This window comes from Gambusia affinis, linkage group LG14, assembly GCF_019740435.1.
Source record: "Gambusia affinis linkage group LG14, SWU_Gaff_1.0, whole genome shotgun sequence".
Lineage (NCBI taxonomy): Eukaryota > Metazoa > Chordata > Actinopteri > Cyprinodontiformes > Poeciliidae > Gambusia > Gambusia affinis.
Genome location: NC_057881.1, coordinates 6438558 through 6464180, shown reverse-complemented (window position 1 = coordinate 6464180; position 25623 = coordinate 6438558). Strand labels below are relative to the sequence as shown.

The following is a 25623-nucleotide window of genomic DNA, read 5'->3' as shown; positions in this document are numbered from 1 at the left end:
AATAATTCTTTAATATTGATTTTAAAAAGTATTAGTTCCGCTGGCAGATTATTTTAATTGTAACACAAAAAGAAATCCCATGTTATAAGTGAAAAAAATCTGCCAGTGAAACTGTTTTACCAATTTTAAAGATTTAAAAAAATACTTTAAAAAAAGCTTGGGAAACAAAAGTTAGTCGTGAGTTTTGCCTTATTTCAAGTGTTTTAAGTTATTTTCAATAAAGACTAGAGTTTTTTCCTTGTTAATAAAAAATTACAAATGACAGAAAATAAACTTAAAAACTGGCTCTTATTTAAATAATTCTTTCTGTGGGTTGAACTGAAATTCAAAGTCAACTTAAATAGAAGCCGTAGAACACATGGCACCGACTGACAAACCAACACCAACTGCTGGAGCTCTGTCTGGGTTGCTAGGTGACGGGAAGAGTTCAGCTGTGGTTGCTAGGTAACGGGTTGCATTCCTAGGGTTAGTAGGTCAAATGCAGTGCCTGCGGATTTGCAACGTTACTTTCAGCAGGTTTTTGAAACGTCTCGTTTCCAGACACCAAAAAAACATTAATTAACTGCCCAAAAACAACTGGGTGTTTTTTTAAGTGCTTAGTCTTTTTTTCAAGCAGCAGAAACCCAAATGGAAGAACAAAAATTTGCAAATTGTGAGTTTTGCATAAAACGTCCCCTTTAATGTATTTTTAATCTTGTGTAAATAAAAAACCTGAAGAATTGTGAATTTTTTCATCCAATTAATCGATTAATTTTCAAAATAACTGTAAAAATTAATTTGCCAAAGCAATAAAAGGTTGAAACATCCTACATTTTATAGGCACTGTATAAAAAATCAATAATAAATTCTGTGGATCTCCAAGACAGCAAATCAATAAATGAAATGAAGAGGAAGCTCCACGACTCGAGCAAACAGTGAAAGCAGCTGTAGGGTCAAAGTTCAGATGCCTTCGACTGATCACTGGAGATAAAGCAGGAAGAGAGGGGAAAGGAAGCTGACCTCTGCCGTTGTCTCTGATCTTTTGCACCGCCAGCTTGTAGTTGATGTCGGTCTCCAGCGAGTAGTCGTAGGCGGTGATGTTCTGGACCCTCAGCATTTCGTACACGCCCTCCACGGTGAAGTAGTACGGCCTGTCATTGTTGCTGTCCTTGTTGTTGTCGGTGTAGACCAGCATGACGTGCCGCAGCCAATCAAACGCCTGCTGGATCTTCAAGCTGAACTCGCCCAGCTTTGCGTGAGTCGGGCCCGTGTTGGTGACCGCCGCGTAAAGTTTGAAGCCTGTGGCTCGAGCGCCGGCGGTCACCATGGGAACATCCCAGTGGGTGGTGAAGCGAGCGACCGGCGAGGAAGAGAATTCACATCCAGGCCCAATGAAAGCCCAAGGATCGTGGGCTAATTTCAGGTCAACGGCCACCAGAGGCGCCATTGAGTCGGAGCAGTAGCCGTCGGTGTTCTCCGAGTTCCCGTTGACCAGACGCAGCTTCAGGCCCGGGAGCAGCCAGGGGTCACAGTTCACCCGCGAGATGGCCTGGTAGAGGGCCGGCGCCACCCGGAGCCACGACCAGGGATACTCTGTGTTGGTCTTTGGCAAGATAGCTGCGATGGTGACCGTCTGGCGGCCATCGGTCACGTTGCCAGAACCGAAGACGCAGTCGTCTGATTGGCTGAGGGGAAGAAAGAGGAGGAGCAGGAGGCAGAACCGAGGCAGCAGCATGACGAAGAGGAGTTTGGTCGCCTGACAGTCAATCTGCAGGGAGCAGAAAACACTTTGCTAAACAACAACGAGGCGGACAAACATTCAGACAATTTACAGCAACTTAAAACTATCTGTTTTGAGTTTCTGTGGGAAGTATTTAATTGGATTAATCATAGGAAATTGATGTATTGAAATAAAAGAAATAGAACAAACAGATGCAAAAAAAAAATCATTTTTTGAAAAAATAAAGTCAGAGCAGTAATTAAGCCAAAACTGTTTAAAAAATATAAACATTTTGTATTTAAAATAATTTTGAAAAACATTCGAAAACAGGAGAAAATTTTACTCTTCTTTGAAATCGTTTCTCTTTTTTTAAATCAACCATCGACGCAGGTTGAGGATCAGATGGTTTTAGTTATACTGGTTAAACTGGTATTATGTAGCAATATAAATCGTTCTGGTTTATTTAAATGACAGTGAGGACTGTGTTTGTTCATTATTATTGAATTGGCTTTTTATTCATTACTATTATTATTATTATTATTATTATTATTATTATTATTATTATTACTGTTTTCTTTTTCACATTGGGAATTTTGGTACATTTGTGTATTTGTAATGAAAACTTTTCCATAAATATATTAAACACAGTGGCGCAGTTGGTAGAGCTGTTGCCTTGCAGCAAGAAGGTCCTGGGTTCGATTCCCGGCCCGGGATCTTTCTGCATGTTCTCTGGAGTTTGCATGTTCTTCCTGTGCATGGTGGGTTCTCTCCGGGTTCTCCGGCTTCCTCCCACAGTCCAAAAACATGACTGTTAGGTTAATTGGTCTCTCTAAATTCTCCCTAGGTGTGAGTGTGTGTGTGAATGGTTGTGTGTCCTGTATGTCTCTGTGTTGTCCTGTGACAGACTGGCGACCTGTCCAGGGTGAACCCCGCCTCTCGCCCGGAACGCAGCTGGAGAGGCACCAGCAACCCTGCCGACCCCATTTAGGGAAGAAGGGTGTAAAGAAAATGGATGGATGGATGGATATTAAACACAAAAAAAAAAAACAATAAACACCTGTTTCACCTTGTTCAAATCATGTAAATTATTAGCAGATTAGCCTTAAACTGTACTGATGTTTAGTCAAACAGAAAAGGTCGAGTTTCATATTTTTAAGCTGCAGATGCAACATTTGCTACAAATAATCAAGAGTTCACTTAAGTTCTACTGTTATTGCATTTTTAGGCAATAAAATTTTTATTTTCCTAAATTATTTGTTTATTTTCATATGTTTTCATAGTAAAAAAAAATCAGCAGAACAAGATTTTTTTCCATTTGATTAGTCAGCAGAATAATCAATTACTAAAATAATCATTAGCTGTGACGTAGAATAACAGGTGCTTGTTTACATCCTGATTTAATGCGTCGGGGTTTTTCAGTGCAGAACTTCTCACATTGATGACGTAGAAAAATGTGTTTCAGGTCAGGAAGTGATTCAGAAACTCCTTAATAGGAGATGAATTAATAAAATCCGACACAACCGTTCAGACTGCAGACACTTTGACAACAATCAGATTCGTTTCTGATTCGGTACAACATGTGGAAGTGGAAAAGATCCGATTTTTTGGTGCAAAAAGTCCAGAATTATTCAGACTGCCGTGAAAAAGTCGCGTTCAGCGTAACGTTTGTGTCGATCTATTGCACAAAATCCCAACAAAATGAGAGGGTGTGAATACTTTCGCCTGCCTGCGAGCTGTTTTTAGTAAATAAACTTGCTTTAGTGTTAAACAGGCTGTCAGGTGAAACCTAAACCAGCTAAACTCTCCGTAGATCAAATTAGGGAACTTTCCCTTTGCTGTTAAATTAAATCCAGAGTGATTCATCCTCTTTTCTGAATGAACATCTCAAAACTAATGGATCCTCTTGAGGAACTGTTGCAGCATGTGAAACCTCAGCCAGGGTTTCCATGTGGGATCCATAAACTGTTACCCATTAGCTCCATGTGGGCCCCATGTGTGCTTGATGTTCCACAAAAATGGAAGCAATGTGTGCAACTGAGCTGTTATGAGCTAATTGCAGGTTAAACAGAAAGGGCCGAGCCTGTTTACCGTTCGAGTAATGAGTAAACGCTTTCCGACGAACTGAGACGGTGAACATCTGATGCACCGCTCTGTGAACCAGTGAACCGTTCAGACGGACGCCAGAATAAAATGTAGTAAACCTGAGGAACGAATACTACACAAAATGTTTACAGAAGGTTTTTTGAATGTTTCACAGTTTCATCTGTGACTCACTGAGGATGCCGGTCCGTTTCAGGTCATGAAGTGACTCAGAACATTTTTAATAGGTAATGATGAGCCACAGAAACCAACACAAAGAGCATCTTCAGTGGGGGAACTTAAACACTGAGGATAATTAATTACACATCTCCTTTCTTTATCAGAAGAAACACCAAAGCAACAAATATGTGTGTGTGTTTGTGCTGCAGTAGATGTGTGTGTGCGCCATTGTTCTCATGCAAGCCTTCAGACTTATGTAAGTCTTGCGAAACGGCAGCAGAGACGCAGCAGATCAAACAGGACACAGCTGAGCCTGTTGTTCTGATTCATCTTTATGCATCTTCATCGTCAGATCAAATTAGCGAGGAAGGAAACAGCAGCATCATCATCAGCTAGGAGAAACTTCAAAAAGAGAAAAAGAAGCTGCTTTTAATTTAAACTCTAATTGTGACCTCAAATGAGTGAGATTAAAAAACACGTTATGAGGATGAGATCTTCGTAATCTGGACGTAGTGAAGGACCTGAACATTCAGAGACACTTAAAGACGATTACAAAGTCGGTCTTCTATCACCTGAAGAACATTTCCAGGATTAAACGCCTAATATCCCAACAAGATCTAGAGACCATGCGTTTATCCGTATATGGGGGTCTGTTCCCCAACTCGCCTGTAGTGGCGCTGCACCAAGAACCACTGAAGGAAACGACATGAAAACTTCTGAGGAAGACATGAGAGCAACTTCCTTCTTCACTAAATGTAAACAAAAATGCATTGACATCAGTTTTTAACGCTTGGAAAATTTCTCTTTTGTTTATGCTGAAACACCACGAGTCATTTCTACTGCCAAAGCCAAACACACAAGTTTGTTTTGATTGGGTTTACTCAGAATTCCCTTTGTTGTAGTCCACTTCCTGCATTTGTAGCCGTCTTCAGTTCACTTGGCGTAAAAACACAAAATCTTATTTTTGTCTAGTTTCTAGTGAAAATATTTCAGCAAACTTGAAATAAGACAAAACTAACTTAAAAGTACCAAAAGTAGTTTCAACAAGATGTAGTTTTATGTGAATATTTTCCTAATATTGATGAAAACGTATTAGTCCCACTGACAGGTTATTGAACTTATAACAAAACATCATCTGCCAATAGAACTAGAACTTTTTCATCAATACTAAGGAATTATTTACTAAAAACCAGCTCCCATAGCTTGTTGAAAAGTTACTTTTAAGTTTGTCTCATTTGAAGCGTGATAAGATATTTGCACTAGAAACTAGACCAAAAACACTTGGTAAGATTTTGCGTTTTTGCAGTGTATGCATTGTTTAGTTGGGTTTGAATGCATACACAGAGTTCAATGTTTTGATCCGTTACGTATTCTCCAAACGAACCAGACTTTCAAGGCAAACAGACTAGAGTTTGTTTAAAGCGGACTAAACAGGGCTGGTGTGAATTCACCCTAAAATGAATCATATCTGAGGATTCACAGACTTATTAGCTACTGGGACTCCAGCACACATAAGAGCAACAAAGCTTGTCAGATCCAGAGCAGAAATTTGTCTGAATTCTGTTAGAATTGTGGTTTTGATTGATTGACGTGATGAATCACAGGCAGACGGGGCTTTTATTTCCCTCCACAGGGTGCCGGTTTGTTAGCTCCTGGCGTTATTGCTCTCTGACATTTCTCTGACTGAAAAATTCACCATATACATCGTTACTTTATGAGCTAAAATTTCAGCTGCAGAGTTAAATAAAACTTATTTTGTCTTGGAGTGGAGTTGTTTTATACATTTATACCAAACAGTTTAAAAAAATTACATTTCAGCTGCAGTTTTAGCTTCACTGTGCTTGTTTTTGTTTTTTTTTTTGTTTTTTTTTTTGTCTTTCAACATTTTGTTAGAGATAATAATCAGTTTTTGTAATAGAAGTGAGTAAAACTATTATGAGCTCTAAATGGAAGAATACAAATATTACACATGCCCTTAAAAACATACCAGCAATATATTATTACCACAGGGTAATAAATGCAGTAATCTGTAATTAATAAAGTCTGCAAATACCATAAACTGACACTATTTATTTTCTTTAGTTTTATGAGATATTTTTCAACTGTATGTTCAGTTAATTTATGGATTAATCCAGAATTAATGTTTAAAAATTAAATTAAATTAAATTCAATGTGTGTTAACACAGTCAGTCATAAATTAACACTCATGTCTGTGGACTGTGGGAGGAACCAGGGGAACCCAGAGACACATGCAGGAGGCCACACAGTAAAAATACAAAATATCACAGAGTGGTTTTGGTCCAGGTTCTAGTGTAAATATCTTAGTACACTGGAAATACAACAAAACTAACTTACAAGAAACTTTTCAGCAAGAAACAGCAGTTTGTCTTAAGTTAATAATTGGTGAATATTGATCTTTTGATTCTTTCACTTTTAACAACATTCCTGTGTTACAATATTAAAGAATTATTTACTATAAACTCCTATAAGTTGTTTAAAAGCTGATCATAGTTTCTCATGTATACTAAGATATTTCCACTAGAAATTAGACAAAAATACTCTGCAAAATGTTGCATTTTTGCAGAGTGGAAGAAATAATAACAGATCAAACTAAAGCAACAAAACTAACATCATTAATCTGTCTGTATTGTTGGCATGGCGATAAGGAATCTGAATATTTTGGGATTATTACAAAGTTTGGTATTTATTTTCCACATCTTTATTCTCTTGTGTCCTTGACTTTATGGTTTTATCTTGCAAAAAAAGTTTCTTATTTTAAGTATATTTGCACCAGAACTACAGAAAATACTTGGTAAGATTTAGTTTTATGCATTTTGACAAATTTAAATCCAAAGACATTGTAATATTTGTGTTATTAATAATAACATTATTCGGTTTTGGATTTAATTCCTGAGCCAAGCTTTAAATCTTTAAAAAAAATTATCACCCTTCTATTGTCTGATTGCTTAATTGCTTCATCAGGATTAAACATGGCGACTTTCTGCGTTAACTTTAACTAGACCAATAACTGTAATTAATGGTAATTAATGGTAATTAATTACAGTTATTCAATGAACGTAAACATATGATCAGATCAAACTCAGCAGCTCTGAGTTGGTTCGGCTGCTTGAAATGACAGAGGATTCGTGAACTTCTAAAGCCAGTCGGTTCTTTTACCTGTTCGGATCCTCAGAGCTTCTCTTCCTGCAGCTTCATGTTTCCTCAGCAGCCAGAAGGAGAAGAAGAAGAAGTAGAAGAAGAGCAGCGTGATGTCTCCTCAGCAGCGCAGAAACTCAGGTTTTCAGTGGAGACACGCCGGAGTACCGAACCCCCCGCTGCTGCCGGCACTTTTCCGGTCCAATACAATCAGGAAAACAGAAAAAGGTCCCGGCGATGTCCCACCTTCCTCACGGCCACGCGCGCACGTGCACGTATTATTATTTTTTTCAAAGTGGGGCCACGAAAACAGGGCACGAGGGCAGAGATAGCGCTGAGTAAGCGAGCGTGTCCGAGTCCCACCCGTGGGTCTGCTGATTGGTTCCGAAGCTTCTCCCCCACAATTAGACCCGACTTAAGGCGGTTCGGGTCCGGTTTAATGAGTCCAGCTGGTGTGGATGAGGTTAGTGGAGGGAACAGCGGGAAACCCACGCAGTTGTGGAGCCCCCTGGTGATCAGCCGCGCTCCCGAACACAAAACATTTTCTGGTGTGGGTATAGTCTGTGCTCTCGAATCACACCCAGCAGACAAACAGGTCCAGATAAGACAGAACAGCCAATAAAGACATAAACACTTTATGATGCTCATAATCAGTAAATCACCGGCTGAAGGATTAACTGAAGTGTTTGTTCTAGTTTATTTAATTAAAGGTGGGCTATTATGTGTTTCCTTTTAAACAAATTAAGATTAAAATTAAGATATTAAACATGTTCATTACATTTTTTTTTTTTTTACACAAAATCTAAAATTTTAGTCTGCTGATTTTGAGCTCGTTTCAGCTGAACCTCTGTCACTTTTATGCAAATTAACTGTTGCTGGCCACGCCCCCGACGCAATGTTTACACTTAAATTTGATATGTGTGAAAATAGCAGCAAAGAGATGTGGAGCTGTCCACAACAAAACAGCCTTAGCTCCGCCTGGGTTGCTAGGTAACGGAATAGCGCCATTATAACTGCACAATTTTCAAAGACTGAATATTGTTTACATTCATAAAAAACTAAATATTCATACAGCTCAACTAATTTGGGCGTGTGAGTTTTAAACAAAGTACAATTTTTGTAACACCACAATAAATATCTAAAAAAGCTATCTTCTTTCAGAAAGCAGCAAAAACACAAAATATTACCAAGTAATTTGGTCTAGTTTATAGTACAAATATCTCAGTACACTTGAAGTAAGACAAACTGACTTACAAGTAACTTTTGATTATTTATGTTGTAGATTTTTTCACTTAAAAAAAACGAGTCCTTTTTTTTAATCAATATTAATAAATTATTGACTTGAAGCAAGTTTCTAAAATGTTACTCAAAAGTCAGTTTTATCTGATTTCAAGTGTATTTCACATTTTTTCCATTGAAACTACACTAAAACCACTTTGGAGGATGTTGTGTTTTGCAGTGAACCAGCTTATTGCCACACTTTGATTCTTTAAATATTTTCAGAAAATTTTTTAAACAACCTCCCTCGTTTAAAATAACTGCACGCTGTTCTGAACACGATCCGGTGTGGGATGTTTGTTTTAATTTCTTAGATTCAGTTTCATCGAGACGGCTGACGCAGGACGCTAACATTCCTGATCTCTGAAGGTTTAATGATTCAACAATCTCTTATTAAACTTTGACCTTCTTCGGCTGTCGGCTCCCTGCTGGTCAGAGGCCGTCCTGGAAGTCGCCGCTAACAAAACACAAGAACGCGTCTTCGCCTCGGTGATGTTCTGAATCTGCAAATCCTGACATCCACAACAATCTGGTTTATCGTGTACAGAATGTAGAGTCAACAAAAACTGTGTTGTGTGTGTGTCTGTGTGTGTCTGTGTGTGTGTTGCTGATGATAAAGTTAATGTACAAGACAAACACACACGTATGCATGACCCTGAGGGTGAGTGCGTCTTTGAACAGGATACACCCGGTGGACCAGGAAGCCACTTAGTAACACACACACAAACTCTCCCTCCTCTGTACCTCTTCCTGGAAATGACCACCACCCACCCACCCACACACACACACACACACACACACCCACACACACACACACACGCACACACGTTAAAACACACACACACTCCCTGCCCTCCACTCGTAACTCTCTTGTTAATGAAAAGACTCATTTGTGTATGTTTCTCTTGTCTGATGAACGAAAGCATCGACTCCACACAAACACCGGGGGTCAAAGGAAATGCCTCCACTGGGTTTCATCAAATTAATGGTTCAGAAAACTGAAATTAAAGGTTTTTTTCCTTCCTGGAAATAAGGAAGGAAAAATAGGAACAATTGGGCGAACGAGTTCGAACCGAATCGAGTTCGATTGGGGATCAAAATGGCATCATTTGTTACATTTTCAGCTGGTGTGGTTCTCTCTTTCACTGCACTGTCAAACAAACCAAATTAATTGAAAAACCTGTTCCCCTCCTCGCCTGTGGAGGCGCTGCACCAACAACCACTGAAGGACAAACCTCAAGAGATGACATGAGCACAACTTCTTTTGCACTTTGACTATTCATCAGGACTTGATTTTATTTGTATTAATGGTGAAATTTCAGGAAGGGACTTGAAACTGTTATTTGCACTTTAAATATTAACTATGTTATAATCCTCTCTTTTATGGTAATTTCAACTTATTTCTGAGGTAAAAGTAAAGCTTAAAAAATTTGTAACTTTTACCACAACTTTTGAAAGAGGTGCCACAAAATCAGTAATTTTAAGCTGCAAAAATCACAACAAAACATGACAACATCTTAGAGGGAGTGGAAGTATAACGGTGCCAAAAACCTCTGAAATTTCCCGACTTAGAAAAAGCCAAAGAATTGCTGGAAAAATCTCAAAATTTTCTTTAGAAAAAACTTGGTGGAATTTATTTGATTTTAAAGTCAAACATTTGTCTGAAAATTTTTTATTTTTTTTTTTCTAGAAATTTTTTTAAGTCAATCTCAAATTTAGTTATTTTCTTCTCGCAAATTTTAAACTTTTGAAAATGTTTTGATTTTCAGGTAATTTTTTTTACTTTTAAACTCAGAAATACCAAAGTTTTTTGTTTTAAATTTTCGAGCTTAATCTCAAACTTTCTCCTCTGTTTTTCTGTCAACAATGGCACTAATATTCCATCATACTGAATGAGTGTCAAGAAATATCAGTAAATTTGAAATGTAAAAAAATGCATTTTTTCGGTGCAGCTAATAGAAATCACTTCTTTACGGGTCTGGTGTCGTAAAATAACTCATGGGAATGCTTTTCAAGAGCAGTATTTGCTGTGCCATGCAGTCAGAGCCGTACAAAAAGAAGTCATATATATATATTATTGTCACGTTTATGGTTATCCCATCAGTGTGGAAGATGCTGCATCTTTACTGAAGTAAATGCTAAACTGGACAAAACATCTTTAAATTGACACTGGAGCTCTTCTGCAAAACCAGCCGTCAGACCTTACATTCCTCCCCAGACGGTTTGACGAGCGCGCTCTCACTGATTGTTGTGAAAACACAATCGCAGATTATAGGCGGGTAAGTAAACAGCCCACTGGCTGCAACGAGCCACAGGTGAGTCAGGTGAGAGTGACAAGAGACGTCAATGGTTGTTAATGAGTCTAAATACCTGGGATTCCTCACAAGTTTGTTCAAACAGAAGTCAATCTGCTTTGACAAAGAAGCAACAGCAAAAACACAGATACACACACACCTGTGTGTAAGTGTGTATTATTAAAATAGTCGTTTCTCAGAGTAATTAATTAACTGTCCATGTCCTTTGAACTTCTGCTGGTCCACATTTCTTGTGTTCACTTTGGATAGACACAAACTCACACCCAGAACTGTGAGTTTAGTTCGATTTGGGACCAAAGTTGCAACATTTGTTACATTTTCAGCTGCTGTTCCCCTCCTCACCTGTGGTGGCGCTGCCACCAAGAACCACTGAAGAAATCGACACTGAGCGCAACTTCCTTCTTCACGAAATGTAAATAAAGATGGACATTTGTCAGATTTTAGCGGTTGTAGGATTCCTCTGTTGTTTTTGGTAAAAGACCACAATCCATTTCTCCTGCTTGTGCTAAACTCTCATCTTTGTTTTGGTTGTATTTACCCAGAATGCCCTGCTTTTGGAGAGGTCTGATAGGCCTTCACATATACAGTCAAACCATCCCAGAGTTTACTTCAACCACATCAAAATCTGGACGGACCTGAGTTAACTTTTTTGGTACAGGTCAGAGTTCACATTAACTGAACATTCTAGGCAAATAAATTTTAGTTCAATTAAAACTAAAATTTAATTTAAGCAGACTGAATTGGTGTGCTGTGAATGCACCCTTAGACTCTCCAGGTTTCTCAACATTCATGATTTTGGACCTTAGGGAAAAAAGCAAACCTGCATAAATCCCAATCATAAAAAAACCTGCAGCTGGTCAAGGATATGAAACAACAACCGTCTTCCTGGGAAGGAACCATGATTCCTGTTACGTTCCTTTAGTGTTTGAGTCTTTATCTTGTTTTTGATTATTTGTTCTTGGGTTATTTATGTTCAACAGGTCTTGCCATATACAGTTAATGTCTCTGTTTATTATTGTTGTCAACATGTTGCTATATTAGTTCAATAGCTTCATCGTTTCTTCTTCTTTTCTGTGTTTAAATCTATTTTTCTTAGATTGTTGTCAGGCTTTTGGTTTCTAGAGCCTTCAGTCTTAGTTTAGCTTCCTCTCTGTTAATTAGTCTCCTCCCTCAGTTTCCCTGCTTTATCCTCTCCTCAGTTCTACCTCGTTTCCTCTGATTAGCGTTTCTGGTTCTTTTGTCACTTTCCAACACGCTGCCTCAGTATTTAAGCTCCTGGTTTTTCATTGTTCATAACTGGATTCTTTTGTTTTGTTTCTCCATTTCAAGCCTGATTCTTGTTCCATTCTCCAACATGGCAGCTCCACCCTTTTCCACAATGATAACAAAATTTCTCATAATACATCTAATTTAATTTAAACACAGACAGAATGTGAACATATCAGTCCAAACCAGCAACATTTTTCATACATCCAGAAAGAAAAAGTAGTAAATAACAAAGAAATCAAACAAAATCTGTCCAAAAATGAAGTTATGGATAAAATATGGAAATTACATTTGACAATTTCCAGAAGGGAAAATAAAATATATATTAAAATACTTTGTGGGGTTTAATTATATTTATTACTCACCCTTGGTATAATCTGACCAGATTATATTCTCAGTATTTCACTTCTTATCCAAATCTTCCACAGCAAACTGTAATCAAGCCTGCAGATGCTTTTTCTTCAGCAGTGGAGTTTTGTGCAGGGAGTGTGAATGGAGGCTGTTGTGATTTTATGCATTTTTTTTTTTTTACTTTGTTTTTTTTCTTTTTTTTTTTGTTTCTTTGCAGCAGCAGCAGCTTGGTTTTAGTGGCAGAATTGTCCTTTCACTTTTGGATCACGGCTCAGACAGCGATCGTTATACAACTCTGTGCAACACTTTAGTTGTAAAAAAGCTTTTTATCGATCACCAGTTAATGTTAAACCAGTTTATTTGTACACATGCATGCTTCTTAATGTGTTCAGAATTGATCAATTTATTCATATTGTGTTCATTATTTGGTTGTTACAAACTGCAAGTGTGAATTTAATGTCACTAGAGAGATTAGACCTAAATTTACTATTTTCAAAACTTATTTTACGTGCAGTATCTTAAAGTTTTATGTGTGTTCTTCAAATATATTCAAAATAGATTGAATTATTTATCACTACAGATCAGAGCTTTCAAGTCAGGATTAGATTCTAAATCTTCCTATTTATTCCAGTCAGAATCAGTAAATTACTGGCTGTAAATTATCCAGTTTAAAAGTTAAAGTTTGTTAATTTTCTAAAAGAGAAGTAAATCAGTGATAATAAAGAAAGAGGAGGATGAATCTCCAAAATTAAAGCTGAAATGTTTGTCTGTTCCCAGTTCACTGTGGATAAAGTAAATGTTAAAGTCCACTAAAGGCCGTCTTCACCTTTGATCTCAGAACTAATAATAGATTTATAGTTTATAAACTTAAACTTAATAGTTTAGATGATTAGACAATAAGGAAGAAATGCAGATTATATGTGGCTCAAAGGTTTGAATCTTCCATCAATGTTTTTAAAGTGACTTAAAGGTTCAATTTCAACACTTCAAGCTTAAAAGCTGTAGTGACATCTGGTGGAAAAACTTTGTTACGTCTCAGTTTTTATTTTTTACTGAGCTCCTCAAGTCCAGCAGCTTCCAGAGCTTCACATTCAGCAACAGTAAAAGTAAAACCATCACAGAGCCGCTGAAATCCATAGCAGAGATGTTTACAAGTAAATTTTTCAAATCTAATTTATGTCTCAAATGACTGAAATTAAAATGTTCCTATCAAATTTATTCTAAGTTACCACATGAAAAACTAACTTTTAATTATTTTACATTAATTCAACATGAATTCTTTATCTTTACAATTTTTTAAAAACCGATAATCTAACGTAAAAAAAAACTTAAAATGTGCTTTGAAAATAATTTTTTTTTAAATTGATGATTATAAATATACATATGGATTTATGTTCAAATTAAGAAATGAAAAAAATAAAAAGATATCTATAATATAATCCAAAGCAAATCATTTCTATACATTTACAAGTTTAATAATTTATCAATAGTTAAAATTATGAAATAAAAAAACTTATTGGTCATGTGTACAGAAGCAACTTTAATATATTAAAAACAGCAAATAAATGTTTCTCATGTCTTTATTTTGAGATAAAACAGGCTGCAGTAAAATATGTAGAAATTAGTAATGTTTTGCACAGCTCTTTATTGGTTGTACAAACATAAACAACAGACAATTAAACGTCTCCAACTGTTTAATTTTTTACATATTCAACAATATTTCGATGTAGAAAATGGTGCTCTCAACCTTCCCACTAAAAATACCAAGAAATTTTGTCGAACCTCATTTACAACTTTCTCTCTTTGGTAAAAACAAAATTATAGCAGAACTTTGAAAATAAAAACTGCTTAAATTAGTGCAAAAACATTTAAGGGCCGTCAATATAATGTTTGAATTAAAACAATTAAATAATTAAAATGTCAAACTCAGTAAAAACTCAGTAAAAGATCAGATCTGTCATGACTGAAAGGCTTAAATTTCATTCAAATAAACTCAGAAAGCCAACAAATTTTTCTGGTAGAGGATCTCCATATGAATGCATTTTGTTTGTTTTTCTATAAATGTTAAAGGAATAATCTGAAAATAAGATCTTTGTATTCAAAAGGCTAAAAATGTATTATTTGTTAGTCTAGTTCTCCAGTTCTTTCATTTGTTCTGGTTAAAACTTCAACAGTCTTGTCTCTTATGTGATTACTGTTCAACAGGTAATAAGGTCTTATTATAATTTATTTATGAGTTTGAACCAATCTGGTTCTCTACAGCTGGATGAAGTCTGTCTGGAGACCCTCCTGTCCTCTGGTTGACTCCCTGCTGTTATGGACCACCTGGTGCACCTTCATGTGAACGTCTCGAGAGCGTTTCTCCTGGTAACTTTTCCCGCATACCTGGCAGCTGTAAGGTTTCTCTCCAGTGTGGGTCAACAGATGTTTCTTCAAGTCATTTTTGGTGACAAAAGCCTTCCAGCACAGGTGGCACCCGAAGGCCAGCTCCTTCCTGTGACAGCTGAATGGTTTCTCTCCCGTGTGCGTTAGCATATGGACGTTAAGTCCTCCCATCTGCCGGAAGGCTTTCCCACAGATGTGGCAGGGGAATGGCTTCTCGCCCGTGTGGATCCTCCGGTGAACTTCCAGGATTTGTCTGTTCCCAGTTCACTGTGGATAAAGTAAATGTTAAAGTCCACTAAAGGCGCCTTCACCTTTGATCTCAGAACTAATAATAGATTTATAGTTTATAAACTTAAACTTAATAGTTTAGATGATTAGACAGATGTGGCAGACTTTCTCTTTTTCTTTGTGGCCCTGCAAGTGATCGGCCAGCGTTTCAGACGGTAGCAGATCCTCACCGCACACCCCACAGACAGACTCTGAAGCGTGGCTCTTGGCATGTTTTCTTAGATTGCCTTTGCTCTGAAAACTCTCCCCACAGACTTTGCAGTGGGATGACGGACTACATGACATCTCTGCATTTTGACCTTCTGTATTCTGGACTTTCTGTTCTCTGTCTAGTGAACGCTTGGCGTTGTGGGTCTTCCTATGTCGCCTCAGAGCTCCAGGTCGGGGGAAGCGTTTGCCACAGATGGGGCATTGGTATGGTTTCAGCCCTGTGTGGATTCGCATGTGCGTCTCCATGTTCTGGAAACTCTTCCCGCAGACGCTGCATGTCCCACCAGCCTCCATGTGAGACTCCAAGTGAGTCTGCAGAACGTCTGATGAATCCAGCTGCTCCCCACACACTCCACACACACATCTGGAGTCGCTGCTGTGAGTCGCTGCGTGTTTTCTTAAGAAGCCTCGACTGTGAAAGGAATCTCCACAAACTCTACAGCAGAGTGAATCATCAGGAATTGGTTCTACGTTTACTTTTGGTTTAGCCATCTCTGAACTATCATCCTCCCCTTTGCGGTGATCTTTATGTGTCTTCAGGTGCTCTAGGAGTATCTGATTCCCAGCGAGTGTCTTTCCACAAATCTGACAGGGGCTTGGTTTCTCTCTGCTGTGGATCTTTTTGTGCCTCTTCAGTGCGTTTGCCCGTGGGAAGCTCTTGCTGCAGAGGTCACAGCTGTACGGTTTTACCCCAGTGTGGCTCCGTACATGTGTTTCCATGTTCTGAAATGTCTTCCCACAGATCTCACAGAACCTGCTCGTGCAAACGGTTTCCCTGTGGGATGCGAGGTGGTCGGATAAATCTCCTGAAGCCTCCAGGTGTTTTCCACAAACTCCACAGAGATTTTCAGGTGAGTCTGCATGAATTTCCGCGTGTCTGATAAGACTTACTTTGTGACAGAAAGTTTTCCCATAGATTAAACATTGATTACTTACAGATTCATCTCTTTTATCTGCTGTGTTTGTCTCTTTCTCATCTGAGGAATTTTCAATCCATTCTTTTTCACTTTCAGCAGCAGAAATGTCTGAGGAGGCAGCAGTTACTGCGTCTGAATGCAGCGGGAGGTTTTTATTATCTGTGGTCATCTCTTTGGCAGAGGAGCTGATCGAGACTGACAGAGAAGAAAACATTTTTAGTTCATAAATGTATTTCAACTTTTGTTAGTTTTCCACATAAATACCAAATAAAACAATAATGTCCTTAGTAGTAATTGGGCCTGTCGCAAGCAATACATAAATTAACTGCATGAAAAAATAAGCCTGACCATTTTTATTTGTGTGATTTTTCTCTTTCAAAACCAAAAACTGGATGACAGAAATCTTCAGACTGGTGCTTTTGTCTCAACTTTTTGTTTTGTTTACAGAAAGTAAATAATTAATTTTATTTGTTGTTTTGTTTATTTAGTTTGTTTATTTAAAATGTTTTAAATGTTCATTAGAATGTAAGGTTTATAGATCTTTGAAAATGTGTTCTTGCATTATAATACTGTTATATCACCTGAAAATGGTCTCAAAACAACATTATCGCTTATCGCAATATCTTCTGGCACAATTTATCTTCCTGTGAAATTTGTTATTGTCGCAGGCCTAGTAGTAATGTGACAAAACAGAAATGGTTGAAGGGGTGCACATACTTTCATAAGGCCCAGTTTATTTACTGTTTACAAAAAAAATGGATGGCAAAAATGATCAAAATTGACCAATTTCTAATTGACTAAAATGTCATGTACTGAAAAAACTTATTTCGTTCACTAAATGCAGAAAAACTGAAATATTCCCTCTTAATCTGTCTTTAATCTCATCAAACAGCTCATGGTTTGACCCACTTTGTTCAGAGAAAGCTAAATTAGTTATGGAAACTGCAGCTCATTTTTGTTGTGCGTTTAATGTTAGTTTCATTTAATTGATGAATTAAGATACACTCTACTCATCTGAGCCTATATGGGTCGTAGTTCTTGGAAACATAATGAGACTCTGGGGCTCAGACCTCGAAGGAAACAGGAAATCAGTATCAGTCAGCCATCAGTAAAAAAAAACATTTAAGCCACAATCTGGGCCCGAAGGCAATGCTGCAGAGAGTTATCTGTGGAGCAAATAAGTTAATTTAGTTGCAATATAAAGCTCCAATTTATTTACTTTGTACAGTAAAACTTAAGCTCTGATTTTCTTATGATAGTCAAATCACTCTGCTGATCAGAATCAAATAACGTACTGATGGTATCACCAGATCTGGGAATATTTTTAACCTTGATGAAACAACAGATTTCCCAGAAAAATTGAATGACGAGAAGAAAACTAAACATATGAAATCAGATATATGAATAAAAATAACCCTTTCCTCTCACTGTAAGAATAAGACCAAACATTTTCCATTCCATTTAATAATTTTTTTTTTTTTTTCAAATACGGGTCACTATAGCTAATTAGTATTAAATAGAGCAGTGCAGTATTGAAAAACCTCTTTTAACGTTCATATTTAACTGAGATATAAAGGGGGAAAGCCGTACACTGGGGGACCTTTATGAAACCATTTTAAACTCTAAACTTTATGAAGGGGCCCCGCCAGGAAACTTGGGCCCCATGACAAAAAATGTTTTGCTTTTTGTGAATAGTCCGGGATTAAAAGAAAAATGTCTGTTTCAGGAGATTAAAAAACAAACAAAAAATAGCAAGTGACGTATTTTTCACTATAATAAAATATATAATATGTATAATAATTAGAAATATACCCCAAATTTCTACATGAATGACGCTGCTCAATTTGAATTACTTCTCTTATAAATGATCAGCAGGTTGATTCCGATTGGTCCCTGGTTGCCTAGCAACAGTCGCTCTGGGCTGTAGCTTCAAGCTAGCGGTTCTCACCCGTCCGCTTCAGCAGAACCACCGGGCTCAATGCGACCTCCAGCAGCCGGCTCTGCCGCTCCAGCTGCCGCCGGTATTCCTCCACCTCCCGCTCCAGAAGCTGAACAATCAGCTCCGCGGCTGCCGCCATCCCGTCCGCGAGAAGCGGCCGCAGGAGCCGTACCAAGCGGCCCGAGCCTCTGAATGACCCGGCTTCCCCGGAGCGCCTCTCCAGTGTAGCCAGGATCTCCTCACCGACTTTGGAGAGAAGCTGCGACACCGAGTCGGTCAGTGGCCGGAGCCCGCAGCTCTGGGGACACACAAACAGAGACATCCCGATGCAGAGCTCCGTCCACCGGACTGTAGGAAGGAAAACAGTCCAGATTGCGTTGATCTGTCCGGGTCATTGAGAGGAAGCAGTGAGGCATAGCGCCTCCTGCAGGACCGGAGGAGCAGAACATGTCCAATTCTTTCTGTGGTCCTGGTTCATTCAACGTTCACTACAGTGAACAAAAAATAATTACATTTAAAAACATATACTTTGCTTTCCATTGACCCCCCCCCATTTTTTAACGTACTGTAGTACATTTAGTCAGTATGAAAATGAAATGACATCAGACTTATATAGTGCTCTACAAAGGGTTCTCAAAGACGCTTAAAATATGGTTGTATTCTTATTTTTATCTCTTAGTTTTATGATATTCTTCTGTTTTCTGCTCTACAATATTCTGTTGTATGATGTTTTAATGTTTTCTGAAAAGGTAGTTGTCAGGAATGAGAATTTATTCTAAACCTGGTTCAAGGTTAAATAAATAAGAAATAAACTTTAATTTTAGACAAAAATGAATAGTAAATAAAGAACACCATAGGCAGTTTTCAAATGATTGACGAACGTTTATTAAGGAAAAACATCCTAACCAAACAGTTTTCCTCACTCAGTAACATTTTCCACACTGAAGAGTGTTGCTACCAGAACCTGGTAGCATTTAGATGCATTCACTGGTTGAAAACAAGACAGGATTTTTGAGTTTCCTACTGTTTGATCACCGGTCAGGGTGATGAGGCTCAAAATGGGCCCAGAGTCGCTTTTAATGTCCAACAACATATAAAAAAACTTTAACAATCAACATATCACACGACCTGTGACGGCTTTAAATGTCGGTTTTTGGTTAAACCAGGTTCAGAGGAACTTTCTGCTGAATTCATGAAGAATCCTTCAGCATTGAGTCTTTAGAAAAAACAGAGACTGCATGCCAATAAATGAAAAACAAACACATTCAACTGCTTCTATTATAAAACCTTCATAATATTATTTAAAGTAAAAGAAACAAGAAGCAAAAGCTGCATCACAGATTAAGATCAATGCTCAGTATTTTGATTATTTAGAAAAGAAAACGATTTATTTAAGTAGAAATTAAAATCTAGTCAGTTTTTAACTTGTTTCAGCTTATACACTGTAAAAACACAAAATCTTACCAAGTATTTTTGGTTTAGTTTCTAGTGAAAATATTTGAACACTTTAAATATGACAAAACTAATTTATAGGTAACTTTTCAGCAAGATATAAGATCTTAAGTTAATAGTTATTTAGTATTAATTAAAACATACAAATTACACTGGGAGTTTATTTCACTTCTAACATGAAAAAATGTCTTGTATTAAGTGAAATAATAACTACTTTTTCACGAAATTAAGGAATTATTTACTTAAAACACATTCCTTTATCTTGCTGAAAAATTATTTGTAATTTAGTTATTTCAAATGTAGCAAGATATTTTTTACTAGAAACTAGACCAAAAATACTTAGTAAGAGTTTGTTTTTACAGTGTAGATATAATAATGAGCACCAGAGATCCAATTCATCCAATTCCAGCCTAAAACTTAAGGCAATTATAATTAGGAGAGATGAACAAAATCACCAAATCGAAACATTTGACTAAATAAAACAGAAATATTTACATATTGTCTGAAATTGTAAAAAAAATGCATCAACTGTGGGACAAAATGTCAAACAGAAGATTAATAAAATCAGTCTTATGCTTGCAGCTTCTACTGGAAGCTCTTGATGCTCCAAACTGGTTTTACATTAAAGTAAAAAAAAAAAAAAAAAAAAAAAACTGAACAAACCAGAGAACAGTTTTACTTTCACACCAGTTACTGATTCTGGTTTTTATATCCAAGAGATCCAACTGTGAGCTGCACTGAGATGGTCCGACTATATGAACCTCATTTATTACCTTGAGATTTAACAGATGTCCTAATGTCTTCTCAGGGTTAATTTATCCCTCCACCAATTTGTAGTCCCGTATAATCCCAATAAATTATAATTTGGCAGAATAAATGTACTTAACTCAATGCTTATCAGTTTATTTTGACTTTGCAATCAAATATTTTCACTAATAGCAAACATAAAATCTTTAGAAAATGTTTAACTTTTCTAACTTCTGCATCCTGCCTCCATTTCGTTATTCTCTCAACCTTGTTTCAGTCAGTTTATCGTTACGGTGAAAGTAAAGTAACAGTTACAGGAATGCTGAGATGCTAACGCTAAATTCAAATAATGGTTTAAATTATTAAACTGACAGTGAAATGGGTTTTGTTTGCTTTTTGAATTATTTTTCCACTTCAGGGTTTGATCAATTTATTCCATGTTTACACTAAAAAAAATCTGATTCAACAAATTATTGATTATTATTTATCAGCTCAGTTTCAGTACCGAGTTGAAAAACTCCTTTTGCTTCATGTTTAGTGAAGGATTTTAATTTCTGCTGCAGCTCTTCATTGTGTGCAGCAGCAAAAAGACTGACTTAAAAATCATTTTAAAAAATTATACCAATTCCAATTTCCAATTTTAATATTTTTTCACCTTTCTTTTCATTAAAACAAAATTACAAATTATTTTAAAAATCTTGCTTTTATTTCTATTGTCTCTTTTAGGGGGATTATCTGCTGATTCCTCCCTTTCCTGCTGGAAAGTTTTCCTGAAAACTGTTTTTAAGAATCTAGCATTTTTCCTGCTTTTATAAGTTTATAGTTAAACAAAAAAAGAATAAGAATAAGAATAACAGCAAGATAAAACTGGTGTAAAGTTTTTTGGAAAATCTGGATTTTTTCCATCAATCCACTCTGTGAGTTTCCATAGTTCAGAGTGATGTCAGCCTGCCCAGGGCGGCCATCTTGTTTTATTTATTTGGACTTTGAATTCAGGTCAACTCTACAACAGTGTTAGGGTCAGGCTGAGACTGGTTTTTGAATCACGAGAATAAAGTCGTAACTTGATGAGAACTCCAACATGAAAAAAAAAGTTTAAAATTAAATGAGAAATGCTGAGCATCTAGTAAAATTATTCTTTAGAATACGCTTTACAGATAATATTTAATAGTAATACTAAATTTTTTAATCAGTAACAGGACTTTGAAATGATGAGCAAACAACTCAGTCCATTTTGGAAAAAGAACCACAACAAATCTTGATAACTTTATCAAATTAAAATCACGCTTTTCTCGTAATATTTAGATGTTTTGTCTAGTAAAACTGCACCTTCTTGTAACTAAGCTAAAATTCTGGCAGCCTGGCCCTAATTCTCCTTTGTAAAACTCACAAAAGGTATAATCAAAGAAAAGGCGACTTTTTTGAAAATGTTTTCTGATATCTGTAATTCGGTTTTTAGAGAAAAACGTTGAATAAAATTAGAAATCAGATTGGGTTTGATCATATCAGAGATTTAATTTTTAAGCCGCTGTGCTCAGCCCTATTTTTAGTTTCTGACCTACAGCTGGAAGGGTCCAGAGAAGAAGCTGTCCATCCTCTGGTCCTCGGTGACGCCCGCCATCCCGCCGGCTTCATGAACCTTGAGGTGACCGTTGAGTGAGCGCCTGGCCTGGAAGCTCTTCCCGCAGACCCTGCACTCGTACGGCTTCTCCCCGGTGTGGACCAGGATGTGCCTCTTCAGGTCCACGTCCTGCATGAAGCCCTTCCCGCACACCTGGCACAGGAAGCGCCTCTCCTTGTTGTGGAAGCGGACGTGTGTGTCCAGGCTGTTCTTCTGGGTGAAGCCCTTCCCGCAAATGCTGCAGGAGAAAGCGCGCTCGCCCGTGTGGATCTTCAGGTGCATCTTCAGGTTGCCGATCTGGTTGAAGGCCTTGTCGCAGAAGCTGCAACTGAAGGGTTTCTCCCCGGTATGAATCCTCAGGTGCATCAGCAGCGCCGATCGGCCGGGGAAGGATTTCCCGCAGGTTTCGCAGGTCCTGGCGGCGACCCGGTGGAAGCGCAGATGAGCGTTGAGGCTGTCGATGGAGTCGCACAGATTCCCACAAACACCGCAGCAGCAGTTGGGCTCCCGCGCGTGAGTCCCAGCATGCCTGACTAGCAGGATCTTCCGGTCAAAAGCTTCCCCACACACCTTGCAGTTGGTCAACACAGATGTGCGGTTTTTACTCGCTTTAGGGACGCTGTCCTCGTGATTGGTCGCCATGTGTTTCCGCAGGTCCTTCCGCTTGCTGAACTCCTGACTGCAGATGCTGCAGGAGAGGATGAGCGCGTTGTTGTGCTCCTCCATGTGGCGCTCCAGCGACGTCATGTGGCAGAAGGCGCGTGGGCACTCTTTACATTTGAACGGTTTCTCTGCCGCGTGAACCAGCATGTGAGACATCAGGTTGCTTTTCTGCCGGAACATTCTGCCGCATTCGGGGCATTCATGCGGCTTCTCCCCGGTGTGGATGCGGAAGTGCAGCTCCTGAGCCCTGATGGAGGTGAACGTCTTCTTGCAGATGGAGCACTTTTTTGTGTTCTGCTGGTGAGCCTGCAGGTGAGCCATCAGACCATCAGCAGAGTCTGAAAGCTCGCCGCAGAAGCCACAGCGCTGGTCTGGATTGCTGCCGCAGACACGCAGCGCGTGCTGCAGCAGGAAGCCTTTCCCCGGACAGAGGCGTCCGCAGACATGGCAGCTGAAATGCTCTGTAGGAGGACTGCGCTTTCGCTTTTTCACAATGACTAAAGGTTCAAGACCAAGAAGTTCTCTCTTCTTTTTGCCCAAAGATCCAAGAGGTCGTCCTCGTTTCTTCTTCCCAGCAGATCCGAGAGGCGGACTTCCTTCCACTTTCTCGACGGATCTGAAAGGTCGACCTCTCTTCTTTTTCCTTTTGCCCTCTGACCTGAGAGACTGACTCTCCGTCCAGTCGTCGTCGTCGTCGGTGCACGTAGAGGCCTCCAGGTGGTAGGATGGAGAAGAGGAGATTGGCGATGACGGGCAGGAAGCATCGCTGACGTTCTCAGAATCGAGCGGATTCAGGTCCGCTGAGTCGAACTGGGCTGGCAGGCTACAGTCGTCCAGGGTCACTATCTTCAGAAGGCCTAGAAACAAAAGCTTCATGTTTAGATTGAAGAGATTAACAGACCCACACAGCTCTGACCTTTACTAGAATCCAAATGTTTCAGACATTCTCCCCAAAAAGTCTTTATTTCAAGTAGGGGTGGGCAATATGGATTTAAAGTTTTATCACAATATTTTGAGACACTATTGCAATGTCGATAAATGTGAAAATAACAACTATTTATTGCATCTTTTTTAAGTAAGTAAGACTGTAACTGTGTGTCACAGCAATCTTAACAAGTTAATAAACAAATTATTCAACTAAAATCATGCTAGGAATCAGTAAAAAAATTGGGTTTTGAAATTTAGTCAGAGTGGAATATATGTGTTAAAGATTTGCTTTGTTATATTGCATTTGTAAAAATATGACAGAGTTTGCGCTCTTAGCAGCAGGCTATCTTTGACGTATTTTTTTCAGGTTACCATGTCAACAAAAACTTCGGCAGTTAGGAGAAAGTAAACGGCTCCAAACACTTTCTGGAGAAAGGATGGCGTATTAATGCAATCGTAGATAGGAAAAAAAGAAGAATAAATTTCTGCCAAAAAACAAAAACTCAAAAATTGAGATTAATTTCAGAAATTCTCTAGAAAAAATAAATAGATTTCTAAGCTCCAAAAGTCGAAAATGCGTTAGAAAAAAAATCAGAAATTTGAGCTTGATCTTTGAGGTTTTCTAGAAAAAAACGAGTTTCAGGGTAATGTATTAGTTTCAGTTGTTTTATATTGGGGAAAAAAAGGATATTTGGAAAAAAATATGTCTTCTTAAAACCTATTTATTTGTATGTTTGTTATTCATTTCATTATGTAAAATATCAGAATTTGCACACAACCTTATATTTTTGGCTGTTTGATGACAATATTTTTAAACTACTAAATCAGATGTTATGATTACTCAATACTCAAGTGGCCTTTTTAAGTAAAGTTTTTTAAATTCTGGAGTAACTTTATAGACAGCAATTTTGTACTTTCACTTGAGTAAAAATATGTTGAATAAGTGCCACTGTTAGTTGAGAACATTTTTTTGGTACTAATTTTTATTTCAGGCGTCTTCATCGCACCTGTGTCTTCAACTTCCTCTTCACTCTGATCTGCAGGGCTTTTATTGTGAAGTTGACCGGAACTGGATGAGTAAGCGCTGGCCGCAGCGGATCCTGCGGCTTTAAAAGCCTCCATTTGCTCCGATCTTTGCAGTCTGACTTCAGGTTTCAGCAGAGCATCCAGCTGCTTTCTCTGGAGGCATATCTCCTGCTCGGACTGCCGCAGTCTCTCTTCGTACCCCGCTAAAGTTTCCTTAAACAGTCCGAAGATTTCCTCCGCGGTAGCTGTTAGCCGCGCGGTTATCACTGCTCTCTGCGTCCGGAGTCTGACCGCTTTCTCCCCGTTTTCCAGCTGCTGTAGGACGTCCTCAGCGGCGGCGCTGATCCGCTGATGCACCGACATCCGCAGCAGCTGAATGGCGCTCATTCTGCCGCAGATTAGGCTCCCAAAGCCACTAAAACACGAGAGAGGATGGGAGCATGTAAACAACAATTTTTTAGGAAATCTGTGGAAAACGCTTCCGTTTAGTGAACGCGAGGCATAAAGAGGAAACAGCGACCTCTGCTGTTCAGGATGAATCTGTAAATGCCTTTATTAACTAACTTAAAAATCCACCTTCAGATGTTTTTATATAGGAAAAAACGTTTTATAAGCAACAAAATAAGAGATGTCCCCTTTAGAGTCTTACTCTAAATTTATCCTACTAATTAATACACAATTAAATATAATAAACACAAACAATAGCCCCCAACTGTAAGTGATTTAGTCTGGAAATGTATCACAAGAACATGTTGGAAACAATGTAATACATTTATAATTAGTAATGTTGACAATACATTTTTGTTTTTCATGGAAATATTGCACATCCAGGCAGAGTACTGGCAATTAGTCTTATTATATTTGGCAAGTTTAATTTTCCCAAAGTACATTTTCCTAATAACCACCCTTTTTGACATTTTTGGTTAAGGTAATCAAATTATATTTTAAATAATCCACTATTTACAAAAGTACAACCAAAAAAAGCTGTAAACACACATGAATGTATTGTTTACAGTTTTATATGTATTTAAAAATACAATGCGATATGTAACAAAACAGTCCATTTAAACTAAGAGGTGGGAGCGCAGTGTTTGCGTTTATTTACAATGTAAATAAACACGAAA

General features: G+C 38.1%; 3 protein-coding genes across 3 annotated transcripts in view; all 3 read right to left on the bottom strand.

Moving 5' to 3' along the window:
• The window catches only part of LOC122844075 (atrial natriuretic peptide receptor 1-like), a 45023-nt gene extending 37387 nt beyond the window's left edge, over positions 1-7636 (bottom strand). The window contains exons 1-2 of the mRNA XM_044139254.1: positions 7136-7636; positions 1000-1747 (exon numbers count right to left, since the gene is read on the bottom strand). Coding sequence (XP_043995189.1) covers positions 1000-1714 — 715 coding nt within the window. The 5' untranslated portion in view covers positions 1715-1747; positions 7136-7636. The remainder of the gene's footprint in view (positions 1-999; positions 1748-7135) is intronic.
• Positions 7637-13909: 6273 nt separating this feature from the next.
• On the bottom strand, positions 13910-18553 carry LOC122843870 (gastrula zinc finger protein XlCGF57.1-like). The gene is made up of 2 exons (XM_044138975.1): positions 18073-18553; positions 13910-16319 (listed from the first exon to the last, which is right to left on the bottom strand). Exons 1-2 carry the CDS (start codon positions 18383-18385, stop codon positions 15076-15078), a joined length of 1557 nt encoding a protein of 518 aa, XP_043994910.1. The 5' UTR covers positions 18386-18553; the 3' UTR covers positions 13910-15075.
• A 375-nt stretch (positions 18554-18928) lies between these two features.
• LOC122843852 (zinc finger protein 879-like) lies at positions 18929-25045 on the bottom strand. Its single transcript, XM_044138947.1, has 2 exons — positions 24481-25045; positions 18929-23403 (listed from the first exon to the last, which is right to left on the bottom strand). The coding sequence occupies exons 1-2, from the start codon at positions 24884-24886 to the stop codon at positions 21821-21823; spliced, it is 1989 nt and encodes a 662-aa protein (XP_043994882.1). The 5' UTR covers positions 24887-25045; the 3' UTR covers positions 18929-21820.
• Between the last annotated feature and the right edge of the window lie 578 nt (positions 25046-25623).

Excerpts from the sequence above, each read along its gene's own strand:
- LOC122843870 (XM_044138975.1), bottom strand. The coding sequence starts at position 18,385 with ATGTCTCTGTTTGTGTGTCCCCAGAGCTGCGGGCTCCGGCCACTGACC. Across the intron at positions 16,320-18,072 it reads GGTTCTGCTGAAGCGGACGG|TCTCGATCAGCTCCTCTGCC; the intron begins GTGAGAACCGCT and ends CTTCTCTGTCAG.
- LOC122843852 (XM_044138947.1), bottom strand. The coding sequence starts at position 24,886 with ATGAGCGCCATTCAGCTGCTGCGGATGTCGGTGCATCAGCGGATCAGC. Across the intron at positions 23,404-24,480 it reads AGAGGAAGTTGAAGACACAG|GCCTTCTGAAGATAGTGACC; the intron begins GTGCGATGAAGA and ends TTTTGTTTCTAG.